Genomic DNA, 20,941 nt, shown 5'->3' with positions numbered 1-20,941 from the left:
TTATATTAGTAATAATTATGCTTATACCTGAGGGGTGATTGGCATGTATGAACTTATAACAAAGCAGTTCTGGTTCACATTTAATATAATTTCCCTTTGATCGGGTACCCGGTTGACTTTTTCTAAAATTTTGACATCTCTAGTATTATTGTCACATAGCTTAATTAAACACTTTCAAATCTTCGAGTTTTGAAAGGAATGATTTATTACTGATGATAATTTGGAGGTTAAGTGTTGTCTGTTTTGTGATAAGACAATCATCTTCATCGTATGCATTCAGCATGGTCATAGTAATTTCAGCCTCAGTGTAGGAAAGGTACTTGTTATCTCCAATAAATTTTTTCCTCTTTTGAAGCTGTCAATTATGTGTTGAAAGTACTGTTAGAAACCATTCAGCCATCCAACTCTACAGCAATTATACATTTACCAGACATAAAAAATCAAATGCAAACAGGCAGTGGACATTAGCTCAGAGGTAGAGAATTCTATGATGTCTTACCAAAGAAGATATAAGACTTTTTGAGTGAATATTATTGATATAAAAAATGTTGACCCTATATTTGAAGCATTTTATATTTTTTAGAGTTTTTTGTGATTCTTTATAATTACATTTTTAGCTTGTATCTTTTCTAGTTCTTCATAATTTCATTTATTTTAGAAAGGTTTATCTTTCCAAATATTTTGATGCAATTCTTTATATTTACAATTTTAGAACTTTACCATTAATTAGCATTTGATTTCTCTTTTTTTCTACAAGCATATATAACTAGATTCTACTTACATAATGATTCAGATTTTCATAAAAGAATACAAAACCTGTTGAAATTTATATAAAGTGAGAGGCAATAACAGTACCTGATGAATAATGTATTTGTTGAATCTGCTAAATATATTGCAAATATGTAGTTTTTTGAAAAAATATAATTATAAAAAGTTGGGTCAGAGAAATCCCAGTCCTGATGATACATTATTTGTCTCCCCATGAGGCATGACCAATATATATATATAAACCCTTGACTGATTTCTTTGTCTTAGTGCAGACCCTAACATAGATTATATTAGTCTCCCATGTTCCCTCAGCAGTAAAATTAACTGAAGTCTACAATCATATTTCTTTCAATGTAATGCTGATGACTATTGATTTTACAGTTATCAAAGTGATTTATTTAGCAGCTGTGCTCACTGTATTGAAATAAAATGGAGTGAATCCATTATCATTAACTTTAGCAAGCTCATGACTGGTTTTGTTGAACTGATTGATCACAAGTTGTGGAGCATGTCAGCTGTTTTATTGCTGCCTACTGAGAACAACTTCATTTGATCCTTGTGATAACTTGTGTGAAGAAAGTGTTTCATGGCCTGAACAATTATAGTGATTGAGTAATCATTATATCATTTAGTTGGTAAAGCATTCCTGTATATTCCATTTTGAATGTTTTGCTTTACATCTAAAAAAAACTTTATTGGGCCCTGGGTAATTTTACCCAGATTATTACAGATTTTGAAAATTTGGTGCCTCAGAAATTGGAATATCTGATTATTTGGGTTAATTAAAGTATTTCTATTGTTTTTGACCATATGTTGGCCAATCCTCCAGCCATCAATTATTTACACCTTTGTTTGAAAGGGAAGCACTTGAATGTTTAATGTGTGGATGCAGTAACTATAGTATTAAACATCTTACATTTTCTCTTTGCAGTAACTATACCCCTATGAGATGAATAATTCATAAACTGGCATGAACAGTTCTTGAACGGTTCATGAACGTGATTCACGAACCGTTCATGAAAGTTCATCAAAAGGTTCATGAACTATTCATAAATGTGCATGAACTGAAAATGGTCAGCTCATGAAATTATGAATTCATCATCATTCATGAACTATGAACATATTTATGAACTATGATGAACAAAGTTCATGACTTCATGAAAAGTTCCTATTAAAAAAAATTGATTATCTGACAAAGTCACCAATACCTATTTCATTCTGAATCATAAAATAAACTTAGATGTGGGGGTTTTAAGATAGTATAAAATGCAACATATTATCTTTAAAATGGTATTTAATTTTAGATAAATTTTTTATATCGACAAAGAACCTGTAAACTGACAAGTGATATTTTTTTTAACTCTTAGCAACACTTTTGCATGTTTTGTGATTTTTCTTTGAAATGTTTTCAAGAGATATTGGGGCAGTTGTGTGCAGTCAACTGTTTAAGCATAATTCATCGTCAAGGGGCTGTCTTTCAGCTGGGGTTTCTCCTGACCTATCTTTTTACCAGAGACTGACCTGTCAGATAATTCTTTTGTGAAGATGTTTCAGGGCCTATAATTTAATCAAATCCCACCCATTGTCACTACTGAATGTCTCCAATTCTGCAACTTAAGCTGTTCCATCTGATTACTGTATCGCTCCGGTGGCCTAGTGGTTAGAGCGTCCGCCTCGGATGCGGGAGGTCGTGGTTTCGATCCCCAGCCGAGTCATACCAGAGACTCTTAAAAAATGGTACTAACAGTTGCCTCGCTTGATGTTCAGCATTAAGAGGTTAGTGTTAGGACTGGTCGGCCTGGTGTCAGGATAATGTGACTGGGTGGGACGTCATGCTACATGTCTGCGGCATGATGCCCCAGTGCTAGACATCACTATAAACTGCCACATTGCAGACATCGTAGCGATATGACTGAAATTTTTTTAAAGCTACGTTAAAAATCAAAATCACATCACATCTGATTACTGTTTGCATCTTTAACACTGCTGCAGCAGTCACAATTTAATGTCTCTTCCATCTTGGCCGATCCTCCAGTTTTCAAATTTGTTTCCTAAATCTACAAACTTATCCCCTAATAATTGTACTTTTCTGCTGTCTGATCTGAAAGAAAGGTAAAGTTATTTAATTACAGATAACCTCTGATCAGCATTGTCTTCAATTATTGTACCCCACTTTATTTACTGGAATAACTATGATCCAACTCAAAAGTATTTAATCCCTTACACTTAATACACAACTTACTGAGCATTTATATTATTGGAGAATTTTGTCACTTGTATTTTAAATGAAGCTGACTAGCCATAGGTATAGTCACAGGAGTCGGATGTTTTAATCAATAACATATGACAATTTTTTAAAAACTTTTTGCCATTTTTTCTGTTGATAAAACGTCAGACTTGTGTGGTATAGGCCCTTAGTATGTCACTAATGCATCCACTCCTACTCCGCATATTGCGTATGCTGCTTCCGGATTCATTACATTGTTATTTGCACCTGTATTGTGTACAATTTGACACATTAACTATTTTAGTTATTTTTGTTGTTTTAACTTACCAAATTACATCAGATCATAGAAATAGTGATGTCATGAAAAAGAAAACGATATTGAACATCTCAGTTCCTATCGTAGATGTAGTACCGCGTCTGGTATCGAGGTCGGGGGGGGGGTATGATAATGTTTAGTGATTTTCAAAAATTTGAAGAGCAAGTTTAAATTTGGTCTCAACAAAATCATGTATCATTAGTTTGGTTTTAGTTTAGTTAAAACTAATATGATGGCATCTAAAAACCAATATAATATCCATATAACTTCCACTAAAATAATCACGAATGACCAAGAAAAAGATACTGTAATTTTGATCGTCCTGGCTGGGTACGCTTTTCCGCCTAATTTTGCTCTCACCAAATCATTTCCTTCATATTCTTCATAATCGCTTCTCTGCACTTCTACTGACTTAAAAAAAAAATGATATTGAAAACATTCTCATTTGTCCATTCAATGGAAGTCCACAGTTTTTGTTCGAGGTTTTTTCTTAACCGATTGTGTGCTCTTTGTTTCTGTAGAAAAGGATGCTCAGCTGTTGAAATCTTGTGCGTATATTGACCAATCATATGACGTTTTCTTTCACAGTCATCCAGTCAGGATAATCGTTGTTTACATATTTCGGTTTTTACCGCAAATTGGCAACCAGTGACCAAGGCAATAGAATATGCAGTTTATGACAGTAATGGACAAAAACGTTAGAACAAAGTCATTGAAAGCTTTTTAATGCAAATACATTTTGTTCATGCTGGCCAGAAAATAATCTCCCATATTAATCCAGAACTTCTCAGGTTAAGTACACAAGTATTGAATTAAAGATCTCTATAAACATTTATACAGTATCATATCATTTAAAAAAAGAAAAATATTCACCTTTATTTCTATTTCACTAATATAAATATTGTGAAAAATTTGATGAATTTTCGTGAACATTATGTGAATATAATGATATAGAAATTTCCTTTACATTTTTAAAAAATATCTTGGTGGTGTATCAAAGTACTTGAATTGTCCATGAACCAAGTTCATGACATTTCAGGAACTTCAAAGGTATTATTATAGTTCATAAAAGTTCATCAGTGTGTTCATGAACTTCAAGAACATGATTCATCAAAATTCTTGAAGTGTTCATGAACTTAGTTGAGGAACTTTAATGAATTTTTGTTCATGAACTCAAATGATGATCAAGAACATTCATGAACAGTTTGTGAAGTCATGAGTTTGTTTTCATTGGGGTAGTATTAAACATCTTACATTTTCTATTTGCATTACTTATATGTATTATTTGAACATGATATTCTAGACTCTGGGACTCACCTCACTATCCAGAATCTATGTCTGTCTGTCTCTCAGAGCTTATTTATTAAAATTTCTCTTTTAATGATCTTCAGTTATTAATGTTCTAATAACTAAGTTGGTTTGGCATTGGAACCTGACTTTCTTGTTGGAAAGTATTCTGTTTCTTTCTGTTCATAGGTCAGATAAAAAACAGAAGATTTCCCAGACAGTTCAGGAAAGGTAAGACTGTTGTATAAAACTAATTAGAGCTTTTCAAATCAGTTACTTAGCAAAACACATTAAACAGAGATAGTTGGCATGGCACAATTTTTTGGCTTTCCCAGTAAAGAACAATATAGAAATTCTCTATAAATGTAAACAAATTCCGGAAAAAAGGTGCATGGATTCAACAGGCAGGTTGATAGCATATGAACATTGAAAAGAATTTTCCATTTGTCTGACATGAATATCACAAATTAAACTAGGCAAATAGCATGGTATATTACACACATCTGTAAACAGCCCATAGAATGGTTTAATTTTTCAGTGTCACTGTCAAACAGTTTGCACAGTTATCCTGCTTTACCTCAAAATTGTACTGCCAGAAAGCTATTATAAACATGGTTAGAAAACCAAAACAGTAATGGGAACAGAGTGCATTTGCACAGTCTAGGATCATTAGCTTATTAAGCCCCAGTGCCACCTGTAAGTGTGATAAGGTTGTACCCTACTTCTGAGCTCTGTAGCATCAAAGTCATTTAAGATACACCAGATTGGGTGGTATTACAGAAATCTGGACAGATTTAGCTCTTACAGTGATACCAAATTATCTGGAATTTCTACTGTAAAATACAAAATACAGAGGGAAAAATTATAATTAAATATAATTTTTGAGACCCAATTCTTTTACATAAAAAGTTTGCTGCTTGTTGGAACTGGATTTTGTGATGGGATTTTAGACTTTTTTGCCCTAAGATCTAGGGCAGACAAGTCAGAACTGCATATGGACAGAAGCAGCAGAGAGGGTGAACAGACCATAGAATTCCGACAAAACAAATAAAACAAACAAATAAAATCATCTCGTAGAAAGGTCAAGATTTTACAAATGAACTTTTCCTTGAGATGTTTTATTTCTGTAATGACCGATTGTACTAATAAAACCTCAGTTTGAAATAGTAGCTGAAAAAATAAAGTACTCTACGTGTTTATTTATTTCTTGTTTATTTGTTTGACGACCAACGTTGGTAGGTACCCTCTCTGCTGCTCCTCTTTTGCTGATATTAATTAAATTATTATGTTATAATAAAATGGTACATCCAGAATCTCATACTGCAAGAACAGCACGAGAACGATTAGAAACAATTAAAAAATTTCTTCCTGTCAGAGACTCATTTAGAAAAAATCTGCAAGCGCAGCAAGAAGCAAAAGTTGAGTATGAAGAGGACACTAAAAAACTGTTTAAGCCCGTCACTGCAGCTACTGAGAAAGTTGCAACTGTCATCAAAGAAGATCTTCTTCCGGTATCAGAAAAAATAGCAAGAAGAACTAAACAGGCAAAGAAGATTTTACGAGACCTTCCAACTGACATAGCTGCAGCTCAACCTCCACCTGTTGGTGAGGAAATACTTGAAGGTATTGGAGAACTTCGTACTGAAGTCGCCGATGTGAGAAAAAAACTTGCATCTAAATCCAAATCAGGAGGAGAGAGCTTAAAATTAATTGCAAGATTTAACGAAGGAGTTGTTGAGGAAATTAGAAACACTGAAAGAGAGAAATTACCTGAGATGATATCAAAAAATATATCTGATAAAACTAATTTTTTAAAACCCTTTTATGGAAAAACAAATAATAATGATTTCATTAAATGGATATATCGCGTATATTACAATAAAAAACAAGCTAGAGGTCCAGAATTTGAAAGACTTAATGAAGAAGTAAATAGACTTAGAGGGAGACGGGAACAACTAGGACAAGGAGAGTCCTCCCAGTATCAGCTTCCTCCACCTCTGCAACTAATAGAACAACAGCAATCTTCTTCGCCGCAGCAAAGGTTGATGTCGGAAATTAAAAAGGCTAAAGAGTCACTTAAATCACCCCCCTCGAAGAAAATTCCTTCACCTTTACGTAAAATTTCTGCACCGAAAATGACATTTACACCGACAGATTCACCATCTGGATCACCCCCGGCCACCACTGAAGTACTTACTCCGGTAATGCAACCACCACCTCAAGATGAACCTAAAACAGGACATGGTTTATGTCCTGATAATATCATCAATGACGTATCACGGTTAGAAGTTCTCATAGGAGGAAAACGAGCTGGAAATAATTCACCAGAAATAACCAATGAAGCAGCTGATATTTGTCGGCGACTATTTCAAGGTGGCATCATGGATATCGGCGTTTACCGAGAACTTATTGATGAGCTCGTTGATGACTAGTTGTTAGATAAATGGTAAATAAAATAAGATGATAATACATAATAATCATCGTAAACCCACACAGGTTAGAGCGGTAAACTCACGATTACCAATCTATAGTGTTATTTACGGAAATGGACTTCGTGATGTCATTCGGGGATTATTCACGAGGATAGCTCCAAAAGTAGCACCTGTTGCAAAACAATTATCGATGAAGGCTATTGATATTGTTCGTGATAAAGCTCCTGGTGCAATTGTCAATGTTGCTGGTAAGGCATTCTCGGCGATCAAAGAAAGACCAGCACGATTATTGCGACGAAAACAACAACCACCAGTGAAACTGGCAAGTACTGAGGTGATGCCCGCAGACGTAAGTAAAATAATAAATCAGGCTGCAAATCAAAAACTAGCGGCGATATCTGAAGAAGCAGAAAAAAATATAACAGCAAATTTAATAGCAGGAAGTGGTCTTCGTCGACGATGATCATCATTTGGAAAAATGGTAACTATAATAAAAATGTTCAGGCGCGAATCAGACCCAGCATTTGATATGGAGGCACCTGTCCTTAAGTACGAGTCGGTACGTGATTATCAATTTTATTCTTATGACGCAAGACTACCAAATCAGCGGGGGAGAATCGAATTACAGGTTCATGATACAAGTAGATATTTCTTGCCCGCTGAAGCGTTTATTGAAGTAGAAGGTAGACTTGTAACGAATGTTGTAGCTAATACGCCATATGCTGCTAATTTGCATGTTGGTTTTGTCAACAACGGGATCATGGCATTATTTAGTGGCGCCACATACATGATTGATGGAAAAAATATTGAATCAGTTCAGAATGATGTTGACGTTGCTACAACAATAATTGGTCTGGCGAGATATTCTGACGACTTTACAAGATCGGCTGGTCCAACAATGATGTTTGCTAAGGATATTACTGACAACGCTGATCATGTTCAGTATACCAAAATACGGACACCACAAGATACTGCATCTGATCCACAGCCAGTTGACTTTGAACACGCAGCCAGACCAGCTGCTGCTTTTGATATCATAGGAACCGTTAATGCGACTTACAACCTGGGATTTGCAACACGCCGATCAGCTCTGTCGGGAGGTGATAGAAATTTTTCGTGTGCAATTCCATTATCTCACATCTTTGGATTCTGCAGAAATGTTAGAAAAGTCATCTTTGGAGCTAAACACACAATTGTGCTCGTAAGAAAAGGTGATGATAATGATGCAATCTGGCGAGGTGCTGGTGTTGCTGAGGGTAAAGTAAATATATCAAAACTTTCACTATGGATGCCAGTAATGACTCCATCTATTACTGAGGAACAAAAATTACTATCTTTTATGGATCAAGGCGGTAAATCATTGCTATCATGGTTAACAGTAACCACAGATGCTGCTCAAAGCAATATTAATGGTTTATTTACATGGCATATAGCATCACAACAGGGTGTTTCTGCACCACGACATATTTTTATTGCATTGCAAAATATTAACCAGATAAATGATCAAGAACAATCACATATGATATTTGATAACCTTGGAGTTAGTGAAGTATCCTTACGGATAAATGGACATCAAGAACCATCCGAGGATATATTGTTAAATTATGCACAAAATCATGTAGCGCGCGCATATCATCGTTTAATGTCATTCATGGGACGTGATCAAAATATAGATACCGGGTTGCAAATATCACAACAAGATTTTACAGGTCTATATCCGATTTATTATTTTTCACTAGAACATCTTGATTTATCCAAACAATCTGTTGTTGATATACACTTTCGAGCTCATGTTACTAACCCACCAGCTGGTGGTGCCTTTTTGATTTTGACTACCAACTACCCCGTCAGAATCAAGTAATTCGTGCATTTTTCTTGATTTTAGTAAAAAAAAAAAAAATTAATTCAGTAAATAAATAAATTAATTCAGAAATAAATAATTTGTAAAATTAAGAAATTTGTACAATTTTATGTTTTTGATGGGGTAAATGGTAGTCAAATTAAGAAATTTGTACAATTTTATGTTTTTGATGGGGTAAATGGTACTCAAATTAAGAAATTTGTACAATTTTATGCTTTTGATGGGGTAAATGGTAGTCAAAATTAAGAAATTTGTACAAATTTGTTAAATTTCAGTAAAAAAAAAACAAATTACTAACCCGTCAAATTCAGAAATAATATTTCTGATCAAAGATCTCAGTCATCTTCAAAATTACTACTTTGGATCGTTTCACGATCTAACATTATTTTTCTTAATAGTCTTATGCGAGTACTAATCGTTTTCTTTGCCTCATACTCGTGGGATAATAACGATTTAATTCTTTCTACGGCGGTAGAAAGAGGAACGAACTCCTTCACATGATCATCTTCTACGGTAGCTAGCGACTGAAACATTGCCGATTGAATCCGTTTCATGAGCCTGTATTCAGATGATAGTGTGTGTGTCCCCATGGTTTTACGTTCTTGTAAAATCTCAAAGTCAGAAACTATTTTTTCAGGATTAAGTTCATCAGATATATTAATTCCATCTTTTTTTAATTTTTTAATAGCAACAATTACATCATTGATATTTTCATGGTTCATTATATAATATATGAATCTTTAAAATAAAAAAAAAAATATCCCTAGAACACCTATCGAGTGTATTAGCGAGTTCGTCGGGATGTTTCAGGGACAGCACAACCAAGAACTCGTAGCTTGCCACCGCAATCTACCAAGTTCATTAGGCAAATATTCCCTCTACGAGAGCCCCTAACCCGCCAAACAACGGTCTAGAGGCCCAAGAGGGAGGACAGCACAATCCTCATTAAACTCGTAGCTTGCCACCGCAATCTACCAAGTTTAGAGGATATACATATAACATATAACTAACTAAGGACGGCACAAGGACAGCACAGTCCTCATTAAACTCGTAGCTTGCCACCGCAATCTACCAAGTTTAGAGGATATACATATAACATATAACTAAGGACAGCACAGTCCTCATTAAACTCGTAGCTTGCCACCGCAATCTACCAAGTTTAGAGGATATACATATAACTAACTAAGGACGGCACAAGGACAGCACAGTCCTCATTAAACTCGTAGCTTGCCACCGCAATCTACCAAGTTTAGAGGATATACATATAACATATAACTAACTAAGGACAGCACAATCCTCATTAAACTCGTAGCTTGCCACTGCAATCTACCAAGTTTAGAGGATATACATATAACATATATACAATGAAATGGTTATATACAATGAATGAAGAGCCCCTATCGAGTGTATTAGCGAGCTCAGATTATGAATGAACGGCACTAACTAAGGACAGTACAAACATGTACGCTCAGCAAAAACCCACCCACAATAATTAATCCAGCGGGTGATACGAAAATATGTATCAACCACAAGTCAATATTGTGGTTGGGAATTTTGCTGAGCGGGGGGGTTTTTGCGGTTCCCCCCACTATTATAAAAATCGCAATTATGCGTACACCACCGACAAATTGTCAGCCATGGGGGTTTGATCCTGGACCGCAAGCGTCACAGTCCAATACCATACTGATCGAGCTATCAAACATTGTTACGAACATATGTTTCGGAAGTTAATATATAGCTAGCTATATAGCTAAGGAACCAATATTTACACTAAACAGCGGTTTCTGAATAATAACAGTTTCTGTATTTATAACAGCGGTTTCTGAATAGTAACAGTTTCTGTATTTATAACAGTTTCTGAATAATAACAGTTTCTGTATTTATAACAGCGGTTTCTGAATAATAACAGTTTCTGTATTTATAGCAGTTTCTGAATAATAGTTTCTGTATTTGTAGCGGTTTTCCTAAGCAGACTGAGAATCAATAACAACAGTTTCTGTATTTGTGGCGGTTTTCCTAAGCAGACTGAGAATCAATAATGACAGTGGCATGAACACACACCTGCAGGTCGATTACCATGACAACGGTTTCTGTTCCCACACACAGCTTCCTACGGATCAATAACATTATCATGATCTCTCGTAATGTTGTATGATGGGGAAATATTTAAAAAACATAAATAATACTTCTGCGAGTAATTAGTTACGATGTAATTAGTTACGATGTAATTAGTTAAACTGACTAATTACGATCATAAAAAATCAAAAATCTACAAAGAAAACTATATATTACAAAGTAATCTCCCCTTATATAATCAAAAATTCAGTAGTGTATGGAGGACCTACTGTGACATAAATTAAAAAAATTAATTCAATGTGGTGATGATAGTTAATAATGTGGTGATGATAGTTATTGATACTTAAAGATAATTTTCTGTTTATATTTTTTCGAGAAAGCAGATCTTATTATATTTTCTGCCACCCTTTGTACTGATTGCGGGTGAATATCAAAATATTTCGCAGCAGAAGATATTGAACGCGATAAAACTTTTTCGCCAGTTTCTATGTTTGTGGAAATTACCGCCCTCTTTCCGATTGTCTTACATCTTCCTGTATTTCCACGTGTATTATTCTCGCTGTGAGAGATAGCTTGTAAATTGGATAAATTATTGTTTTGAGTGTCCCCGTCAATATGATCAATAACAAGACCGTCTTTGATCACTCCGAAGAAACATTCATACGTAAATCTATGACATAGATAATGTTTCTTTCCCCCCCCCGCATGTGAACATTAGATAACCAACATTAGTAATATAACCAACTTGTCTCTTCAACTTGCAGTGTCTGATGATACCATTAATATTTGATTCACAGTATGTTATGACAGGATGTGGGACAAATATATTTTGCTCCATTATAATAATATTATACGTTTAAATCATTGTTTGTCTGAAATCTTGATATATAATCCCTCACGGATTTTATAGCGTTTTCACCGCTATTATTTTTTTTGTCATAATATCTTTTAAGCTCTCTGAACCGTTTCCCGCCGCACTTTCCACATAATTCTGTCTTTCCTCGCACTCCAATACCACACCGTAGACATGGTATTGGTCCTAGACTTCCTCGTCGTATGTTTTGTGAGTGCATCCAACAAAATTCCTTTCTACAGGATTTGTTGCATCGATTTACCGAGCCGATCATCAACCATCTGCATTGGGACATTGTATATATATATATAATTTTCTTTATTTAAATATTTGTTTTAATTATATGAACGAGTTTGAGAGATTATCCCAAACTAGGCCTGTTAAGTATAAATTCAACCTTGACAGATTATCTTCTGACTTGCCAGTGCGAGATTTGGTTGATCCGAAAAATAAAAGTTTGATCTCGAAAATTCACGACGCCAAGAAAGAATTTTACACAGATGGTGCATCTCATACATGGTCAACGTTCAAGATTATACGCACTGACGTAGTCAAGGAAGCTGTCACGGACGGCACAATGAACGACAAGCGAGCGGCAACTATCATTAACTACATCGCTGAATACGAGGGCAATCAAAAATATTTCTTCAGAGCAAAATTTATTGTATTAACAGAAACAGGTAGTTGGATTATTCGTGACAAATATGATCCTGTCCTTGGTAATAATAAAACTATCATATTAAGTAAAAATTCCAGACCGGGTCTACTGACGGGTATTGACAAACCGTATTATGAACGAGCGTATCCTGTAACGGCGGTTATTTATGGAATTTATGAGATAAATAAAAAACCCAACGTTGATAAACTAGCGCCGATGAAATTTTCAAGGTTAAATTGTGTGGCTGAACGAGTAATAGAACACTTTACAAACGCGATGCGTGGAAATGGATTAACTGATTTAAGGCGTGAAAAAATAAACTCGTGGGCTGATTCAGTTAAGGATACCGGTGCTACAATAAAAGATGTTGCTGAGTTAGGAAAAATATTAAAATTTCCAATAACTGTGGCGACAATAACGGGAGAAGTACTGTACCAGTCGAAATATAAATCGAAGGGAGCTCCAATAAATATTATCGATCATAACGCGCACGCATGGACTAACACGGTAACAATATTTCCACGTGATCGAACTGTTAGATTTTACCCCACAGATATGTTTGATTTTATCAACGAAATAAGTAAAACCGATCCTGTATCGGTATGGTTATTTAAAAGTAATGAAGAAGGTGAATTTGATCAGTTTGTCAAACCGAACGGTGAAATATATCGCACAGAATCCCTCCATGACGAGATGAAAAATCTCGCGACGTTTTTACAGTGCAAGCACGCGGAAAATACTGACAAATTACTAACTAATTGCTTTACCGTTCCATCTGTTGCGGCTCATTTCGCCAGAGAACGAAATTCATGGAAACCAACACGATTTGATTTACTCGAGGACGTACGCGCAAGTTGCGTCGAATATGGACATGGCAGATTATGGAATACCAAATACAATTACAATGATGTTATTTCGGTTGATATGGTTGCATGTTATCCAGGAAGTTTTCTGGGATACGGAGATTGTTCTGTGTACTTTGAAAGATTTGGTCACCCTACAAACGAGATGACGCGAGTGGCAATTAATGGACCATTACCTGATTTTGATCTGACTGGATTCGCCTGTATTGAATCATTCGAGTTTAGCGAAAATCTTCACAAGATTTGTTATGTTTGGTTTGGCAGACATTTTTGTGAAAAACGTTGGGCACCTATAGTTTTGTTGCGATATATGCTAGATTGTATGATACTGACATCGTTGGTGGTCAGTGAGGCAATTATATCATATCATGCACAGACCAAAGTTTGGTTGCCCATGTCAGATTCTGAAGTTATCAGCGAGTTTAGGGAAAAATATCCTGATATTTCCGAAGATGATATTCCTAATAAACTCAAAAGCGCAAAAGATCTCGGTAGAAAAATTATAGGAAAATTTACTCAAGGTGGTGCATATGATTATAAAAGACATCACGCACGATTAATTCTAGATGATGCCGAGTACGATTTTATAATCGCTGATACAACGGCGAAAAATACGTTTGTAAATCGAGAGAGTGTTTATTTATCCGACGGAACAAAATTAGGTACGATCGTTAGTTACATAAATGATGTATCCCCGCAATATACTCATCTAAGATCTTCCATGTTGGCTTATGTTTCTATAAATTTATTATCGATGATTAATAGATTTCCTGAGACCGCAGTCAGAGTCGCAATGGACTCGTTTTATATTTCAAGTAAATATTTAGAACCTGTTATGAAATTTACAAGTAATGATGAACGATGGGGTTCGTGGAGAATGAAAAAGGAACTATTACACAATTACACAGAATCAGCAGATGTTCCAGTGAGAGATTTTTATCGTGAGGGTAATAAAATATCAGAAATGTCGAAGGCACCATCGTTGAGTGATCCAATAACTAGATATAAGACAGTATATCTCAATGGACCTGGTGGATGCGGCAAAACAACTCGAACGATTAATGTTTTTAGATATAATCGTGCTGACACCCACACATAGACTTGCACGTGAGATGAAACAGCGGCAAGTACAGTCGTGTACGTATCATAGTTTCTTTCGGTGGCGTGGGGATACATGGATTCCTGAACGGATGGGAGAAAAATATATACCTAAAATAATTATTTGGGATGAGATATGCACGGTGTCATTGGATACATTAAAAATGTTTCTTGATTGGTTGTTGACGAAAAATACCGCTATAATAATGTGTGGCGATCATGGTCAACCGCCGCCCTTTGTTGGACCATCTCCACATGATTGGTTAAAAAATTTCGTTGATTATTACGAAGAAATAGATGATGATCATAGAGCTCTTGATGCAAATTTGAAGGAGTTTAAAAAATTAATCAGATTACAATCAAACAAAATTCAGTGTGAAATAATACGTGGAGTGATCTCAGAGACATCAATGAGTGATTTTTTAAATTTATGGAGACCCAACGATTTGATCGTAGCAAGTAGAAAAATAATCTGAGACGCTTTACAACAACAGTTATTTCAACTACATAAAGAAAAACACTCAGAATTACCCGTACCGTTGTGTTATAGACCATCAGATACACGAAAACAGAATATTAATGTTGATATTCCAGGACCCTTGACAGAGTCAAGGAAACAGAATCTCGTATTAAATGATATTGTCGCCGTTGATATCAGTGTGGTCGAAAATGCAATACACGCTGACAAATCTCCATGGGTATTGGGATACGCCATGACAATCCACTCGTCTCAGGGATTAACTATTTCTGATACACGAGTCTGGATTGTAGACGATCGCATCGAGTGGTCAAATTTAGTTTATTTAGCGTTATCGAGGGTCAGAAATATATCTCAATTACGTAGAATCATAATTCCTGAAATCGTTGATAAATTTAACATCATCATTGATGATATAATAAGAAAAAAATTAATCGGATACAAACAATCTGATAAAAAAAATAAACGTGACTTTGATCTTGATGTTGAATTTATTATTGAGTTAAAACAGCAGCAGAACAATCATTGCACCAGTTGTAATTGTATAATGTTATGGCGGTATTCGAGTAATGATTCAAGACAATTTACCGTAGATAGAAAAGATAATAGTCGCGGTCATACACGAGAAAATACCATGTTAACCTGTCTTGAGTGTAATCGACGTCGCGGCGCTAGTGCTAGTTAAGTGATCGAAATCACCGGAGTGATTTTGGTGGTAGTTGTGTATCCGCGGGAATTATTTGTAGTTGTTCACGTGTAAATCCACGCTGAGGAGCGGCCGAATCTAATCTGTAGATTGCAGGTCTGGAAACGCCTACGTTTCTTCCAGTGGATCTTGTCACGGTAGATATTTTGTGTGTGGTAACACTCCAAATAGGATCAGTTGCTCTCGCTTTACCACCTTCAAGTTCACCAGGCTCATATAAATATCTGACTGTGACATCACCTAATATTTTTTGTTTTCCAGCATCTTTTCGTTGTGTTGGTATATTTTTTTTTGTGACCGCGCTAATGGGTTTCATGTTGGTTGTTCGTGTGATCTCATTATTTAATGCAGCTATCACGCCTGGTAATCTTGCAACCCATTCGCGAGATCTTTTATCCTGAATAAATTCCCTCGCGTATTGATATCCAAATAACCGCTCAGCAAGTGTTCGATTAAATCGCTCAACAATTGCTTGATCACGGTGAATTGCAGTATGACCTCGTCGTATTTTGGTATTATGTTGTTTCATCAACGATGATACTGGACCAAGAAATTCCTTACCAGGATCAACCTGTAGTAGCTGTGGCCATCGTAGACCACCTTGTGGTCCACCACCTCGTTGATAAATTCGTTCAAACGCATCGGCTACTTCAGATGATGTTTTCGCTGATAGCGGCTCTGCTTCTTTATATCTACTTGCAACATCAACTACGGTTAGTGCGTATTTGTACGTTTTTCCACGCACAGTATCATGCGGTAAAAACAGAATATCAGCTTGATGAACTTCATTAGGAACACTGACATCGAAATACGCGTACTGAATTTGTTTAGGACGTGGTAGATAAATTTGCCATATTGCCTGCCTGGACAACCACGTTTTAGCAGTAGAATGTTTAACCGCCGCTGCATCAGCAAGTTTACCAATTGCTGCTTTGCCTCTCCAGTATCCTCTCGGCGAATAATAAATTGATTCCATTATTAATTACCAGCCCCAATCGCTAATTTACCTTTCATCGAGGATCTTACTAGCCAATTAGCTAATGATTCTCTAATATTTTTATTTTTTATAGAATTTAATGAATGAATTAATTTTACATCTGCAATATGCCTATCTTGTAGATTTTGACTTTTATAAGCTACATCATGAGCATGACAAGCTCGATCAATAGCGTTTATTGGTTCCTCGCCTGGTTTTGGTTGATCTTGATCATCGAGCCTGATATCAAGTCGAGTACCAGGACTGCAATAATTATATCCTGGTAGATGTTTTTCTGCACTATATTTAGCCCATGGAGCACCTGGAAACTTTGACATCAAATTAGCAATATCACCACCGTGCTTATTAGGTAAAAACGAAAATTTCTTTCTACCGCACACAGAACATTTTCCACCGTACGCTATTTTTTTATTTTTTGTTATAACCGTGGCTAAATCAGTAGTTGGAGTTTTAACTCTACAGCGTAAACAATATAAATTCATGTTATAACATATATGGATATAATTGATTTCTCAGCAACTCGGCAGCGAGAGCCAGTTAAGCATCATCCTGCGCTACCGAACTCCATCAGAATGATTATCATAGGACCATCTGGATCGGGTAAGACGCAATTATTACTTAATCTGATAATGAGATGGTTTAAATGGGATAAGTTGTATTTAGTAGCACCATCCGTTGATGATCAGCGATGTTATGATGTACTTCAAGATTTCAATGAAAACGCACGATTACTGGATGAAGATAATGATGTTATAGAGTTTATAACCGATATTAATGAAGCACCATCCGTAGATTCCATAGACGGATTTATTAATAATTTAGTTGTATACGACGATGTGATGCTAGATAAACAATCAAATCCAGCCAGAATATTTTCCCGAGGGAGACACAAAAATACAGACGTGATCTATGTTACTCAACGATATACACAAATTCCGAAGGTGATCAGAGACAACTGCAACATTTTAGTTGTGTTTAATGGCGTAGACACACACACGTTGTGAAATATTCATCAAACCTGGTGTGGTGGTGACATGGATATAATTAAATTCAAAAATTTCTTCTCACGAGCGCAAGCTACCCCGCATGGATTTATAACAATAAATTTACATGATCCAAGAACAAGATATCGTGTGGGTATTGATAAAATATTTGGGTAACAGGGGGAGCAGCAGAGAGGGTACCTACCAACGTTGGTCGTCAAACAAATAAACAAGAAATAAATAAACACGTAGAGTACTTTATTTTTTCAGCTACTATTTCAAACTGAGGTTTTATTAGTACAATCGGTCATTACAGAAATAAAACATCTCAAGGAAAAGTTCATTTGTAAAATCTTGACCTTTCTACGAGATGATTTTATTTGTTTGTTTTATTTGTTTTGTCGGAATTCTATGGTCTGTTCACCCTCTCTGCTGCTACAGATGAGTTTAAAATTTGGAGTAAAAAGTGGCCAGGACATGAAAAAGATGGGTGGAATAAGCCCCCCCCCCCCCCCCTCCAACTTTTACCCCTCTGCACATGTGTAAGCAAAATTGCCAATATAAAAAAGTGATATTTTTAACGCAACTAGGCATCCAGCGAAACAAACACTCTTGGAAGCAGATATATTTGGATGTATTCAGAAGTAACCCTCAAAATGCATTTCCTGCCCCTATGTCAGGCAAAAATAACAAAATTCTCCAGGGCTGAAAGAGTTAATATGATGGTAGACCCTTGGTTGCCTTCAAAACCACTAAGTTCGTTAATCATATAATTAAGAGTTTTGAAATTTTATTGCATACTGTGTCATTAGAAAACATATGCTTTTTGAAGTTTCTTAAAGGTTAGTTATAGAGAAAATCTTCCAAATGTAATTTTTTCTTGCTTTCCGTGGAACAGTTTGTGTTGGTTAAAAATCTATTTCTCTCTGCTAAAACTTATTACAACTGAATCACTGAAATTAATAAAATATTTGAGTACCCAAAATGATGGACTACATTGCCTTCCTTAAAGGAGACCAGAAACAAAAAATTTCCATTTATGTATGTAATTCTCTACAAATTTTAAATGGACTGTGATGTTTATAAATTAAATATCGAAGGCAGGTAGTGATTATAATGCGCGGAAGATACCACGATTCCGTAAACTGCCGAGTTTTTCCGAGCTTTGATGAGACGACAGATCACGTGGTCCCGTGATGCGATACTAGCCAGTCCTCAAATACAAACATATACGTGGTGAGCGAGACAGACAGGAGGAGACCAGATTTGGGTTGCTCATTCAAAAGTTGAATATGCTTCCGAGTTATGCTCATAACTATAGCTGTTGAATTGTGTGTTAACAATGTGTTTAAGACCTGACAGCAGAAAAGTACAACAGTAAGAAGTTGCTCATATTTCATATCTTGGAATTTAAAAAATGTAATGTAATTTTTAAATAAATACTTATACATCGTGTGCTGTGCAAAAATGTGATAAGGATTAAGTGACGGTGCCCAGTGTAAAAATTTAAAATTTACCACAATGCAATAAATTAATTTAAGAAGGATGAGGTTCAATCGTATTATATGTAAATGACATATTCATTACCTACCCCCAACACACACACACACACAAACACACACACACACACACCCCACCACCACCACCACCGCCAAAGGTATGATATCTTGAAAATATACATCCAACACTGATACGCTGAGAGATAATACTGAATTCTGGGCGAAGAGACCAGAACGGGGACAGACTTGTGTGTGAAACAATATCCATTACTTTAGAAGTGTAAAAGGCATTGAGAACAGTTTTCGTCGGTCGAAACTTAAGCATTAGTTTTTCACACACAAAAAAAACCCCCACAAATAAATCTGCAAAGCAGAAATCATAAGTAATTAATTTAAACATTAAGAAGCTTCCTTCTTATGATTCAATCACAGTATATTTTACATGCAGGCTACAGATAGAGTATTGACAAATCTGATAGTATATACATGTCTGGTATAAATAGTTTATGTACCTACTGGTCAGTGCTGAAAGAAATTTTTTTTTAGGCCCAGGCCCAGGGCTGGTGACCTAAATAAACTCACTAGTCCTAACTGAAATTCCACAAGCCCGGACATTTCATACCTGTCAACTCTCAAGCCGGGAGAAAAACCTGATTTGGGGGGTATTTCCACACATACCTCCCGATCTCGTACTATCTCCCGAGTTTTCGCAGAGAACTCCTTATTATTACATTATGTCTGCCAATTTTTATTTCTCAGAAGAAAAAAACCCATACATAAATAGATAAAACATATACAATCCACAGGTGCCATATTCTATTTTATCATTTGTGAATATTGTAGTGACGAAATAATAAATATCACACTAGTTTTTTTCTTCAGTAAATAGAATGTTAAGATTAAACATTATTCACGTAAATTTCTGATTTTTTAAAACCCTACAACAGAATTGTAGTAATAAAAACATTTAAAAAAAATAAAATTGTCACCAATTAGCTTAAATGCCATGAAAGGTCACTGTGAATGTTGCCTACTTTTCTCTGCAAACAAAATCAATCTCCATTTCCACCAAAGAAACTCGACCAGTTAACACCTGACATTCCTCTACTGTATATGCAGAGTTTAATTACCATGATTAAATTAAAAGAAGGAATAAAAGAAAATATGCCACGCAGTATATGTGCCCCCAAAAGACTAATTCAGAATAAATATTTTATTCAGTAAACAGTGTTACACGCCTTAAGACTTAAACCTAAGGAAATAAGGTGGGATTTAAATGTGGGAAAAAACAGATTTTAACTGTTAAAATGAAGTCCTAGGCATCATAAGTTACAATAAAATGGGCATCGTTTATTTGCCAATCAATGCTGATGTTTACCTATACATATTGTAGAACATGTTTTTTTTTGAAGTATGTCCGAAAGGCAGCCCTTTTCACAAGATAAATTAATTGATAAGGATTAACTGTTAATTAGTCACACTGGCCTTATGCTTGTGTACTCAAGTCTAACCTTTAGCTATTATGCAGTTTAGCCACAGCTGACCAGAATAAGATACAAGGGTCTCCTCCTGGGGGATAATAAGGCGTATCACAGGAGAAATGGCGCGTCCCATGGGCGCTCGCACATTGGGGCAAGGCGTGGGGTCAATAGTAGCCTCCCCCCAATTTCTATTTGCAGCCAGTTAAATTGAAACTTTGGTTTTGTAACTGACCTCTTTTCTTTTAGTCGCTGCTATTTAAACATCCCAAGGGATAGTTTTATATCAGTTCCAATCATTACAGATTACCGTTTATACATACTACGTGTACAGGCATAGACTAAAAGTTTTTTTTTTATA

General features: G+C 35.6%; 1 protein-coding gene across 5 annotated transcripts in view; it reads left to right on the top strand.

Moving 5' to 3' along the window:
* The window catches only part of LOC149785918 (uncharacterized), a 173,485-nt gene that overhangs the window by 13,860 nt on the left and 138,684 nt on the right, over window positions 1-20,941 (top strand). For all 5 annotated transcript variants that reach the window (XM_089976152.1, XM_089976148.1, XM_089976149.1 and 2 more), the window contains exon 3: window positions 4,788-4,829. In XM_089976152.1, the coding sequence (XP_089832278.1) occupies window positions 4,788-4,829 (42 nt within the window). The remainder of the gene's footprint in view (window positions 1-4,787; window positions 4,830-20,941) is intronic.

The sequence above is a fragment of the Sinohyriopsis cumingii genome, chromosome 12 (genome assembly GCF_028554795.1).
Source record: "Sinohyriopsis cumingii isolate HCF-2022 chromosome 12, ASM2855479v2, whole genome shotgun sequence".
NCBI classification, from domain to species: Eukaryota; Metazoa; Mollusca; class Bivalvia; order Unionida; family Unionidae; genus Sinohyriopsis; species Sinohyriopsis cumingii.
The sequence above is the reverse complement of the archived record's forward strand: the minus strand, read 5'-3'. Positions and strand labels throughout refer to the sequence as shown.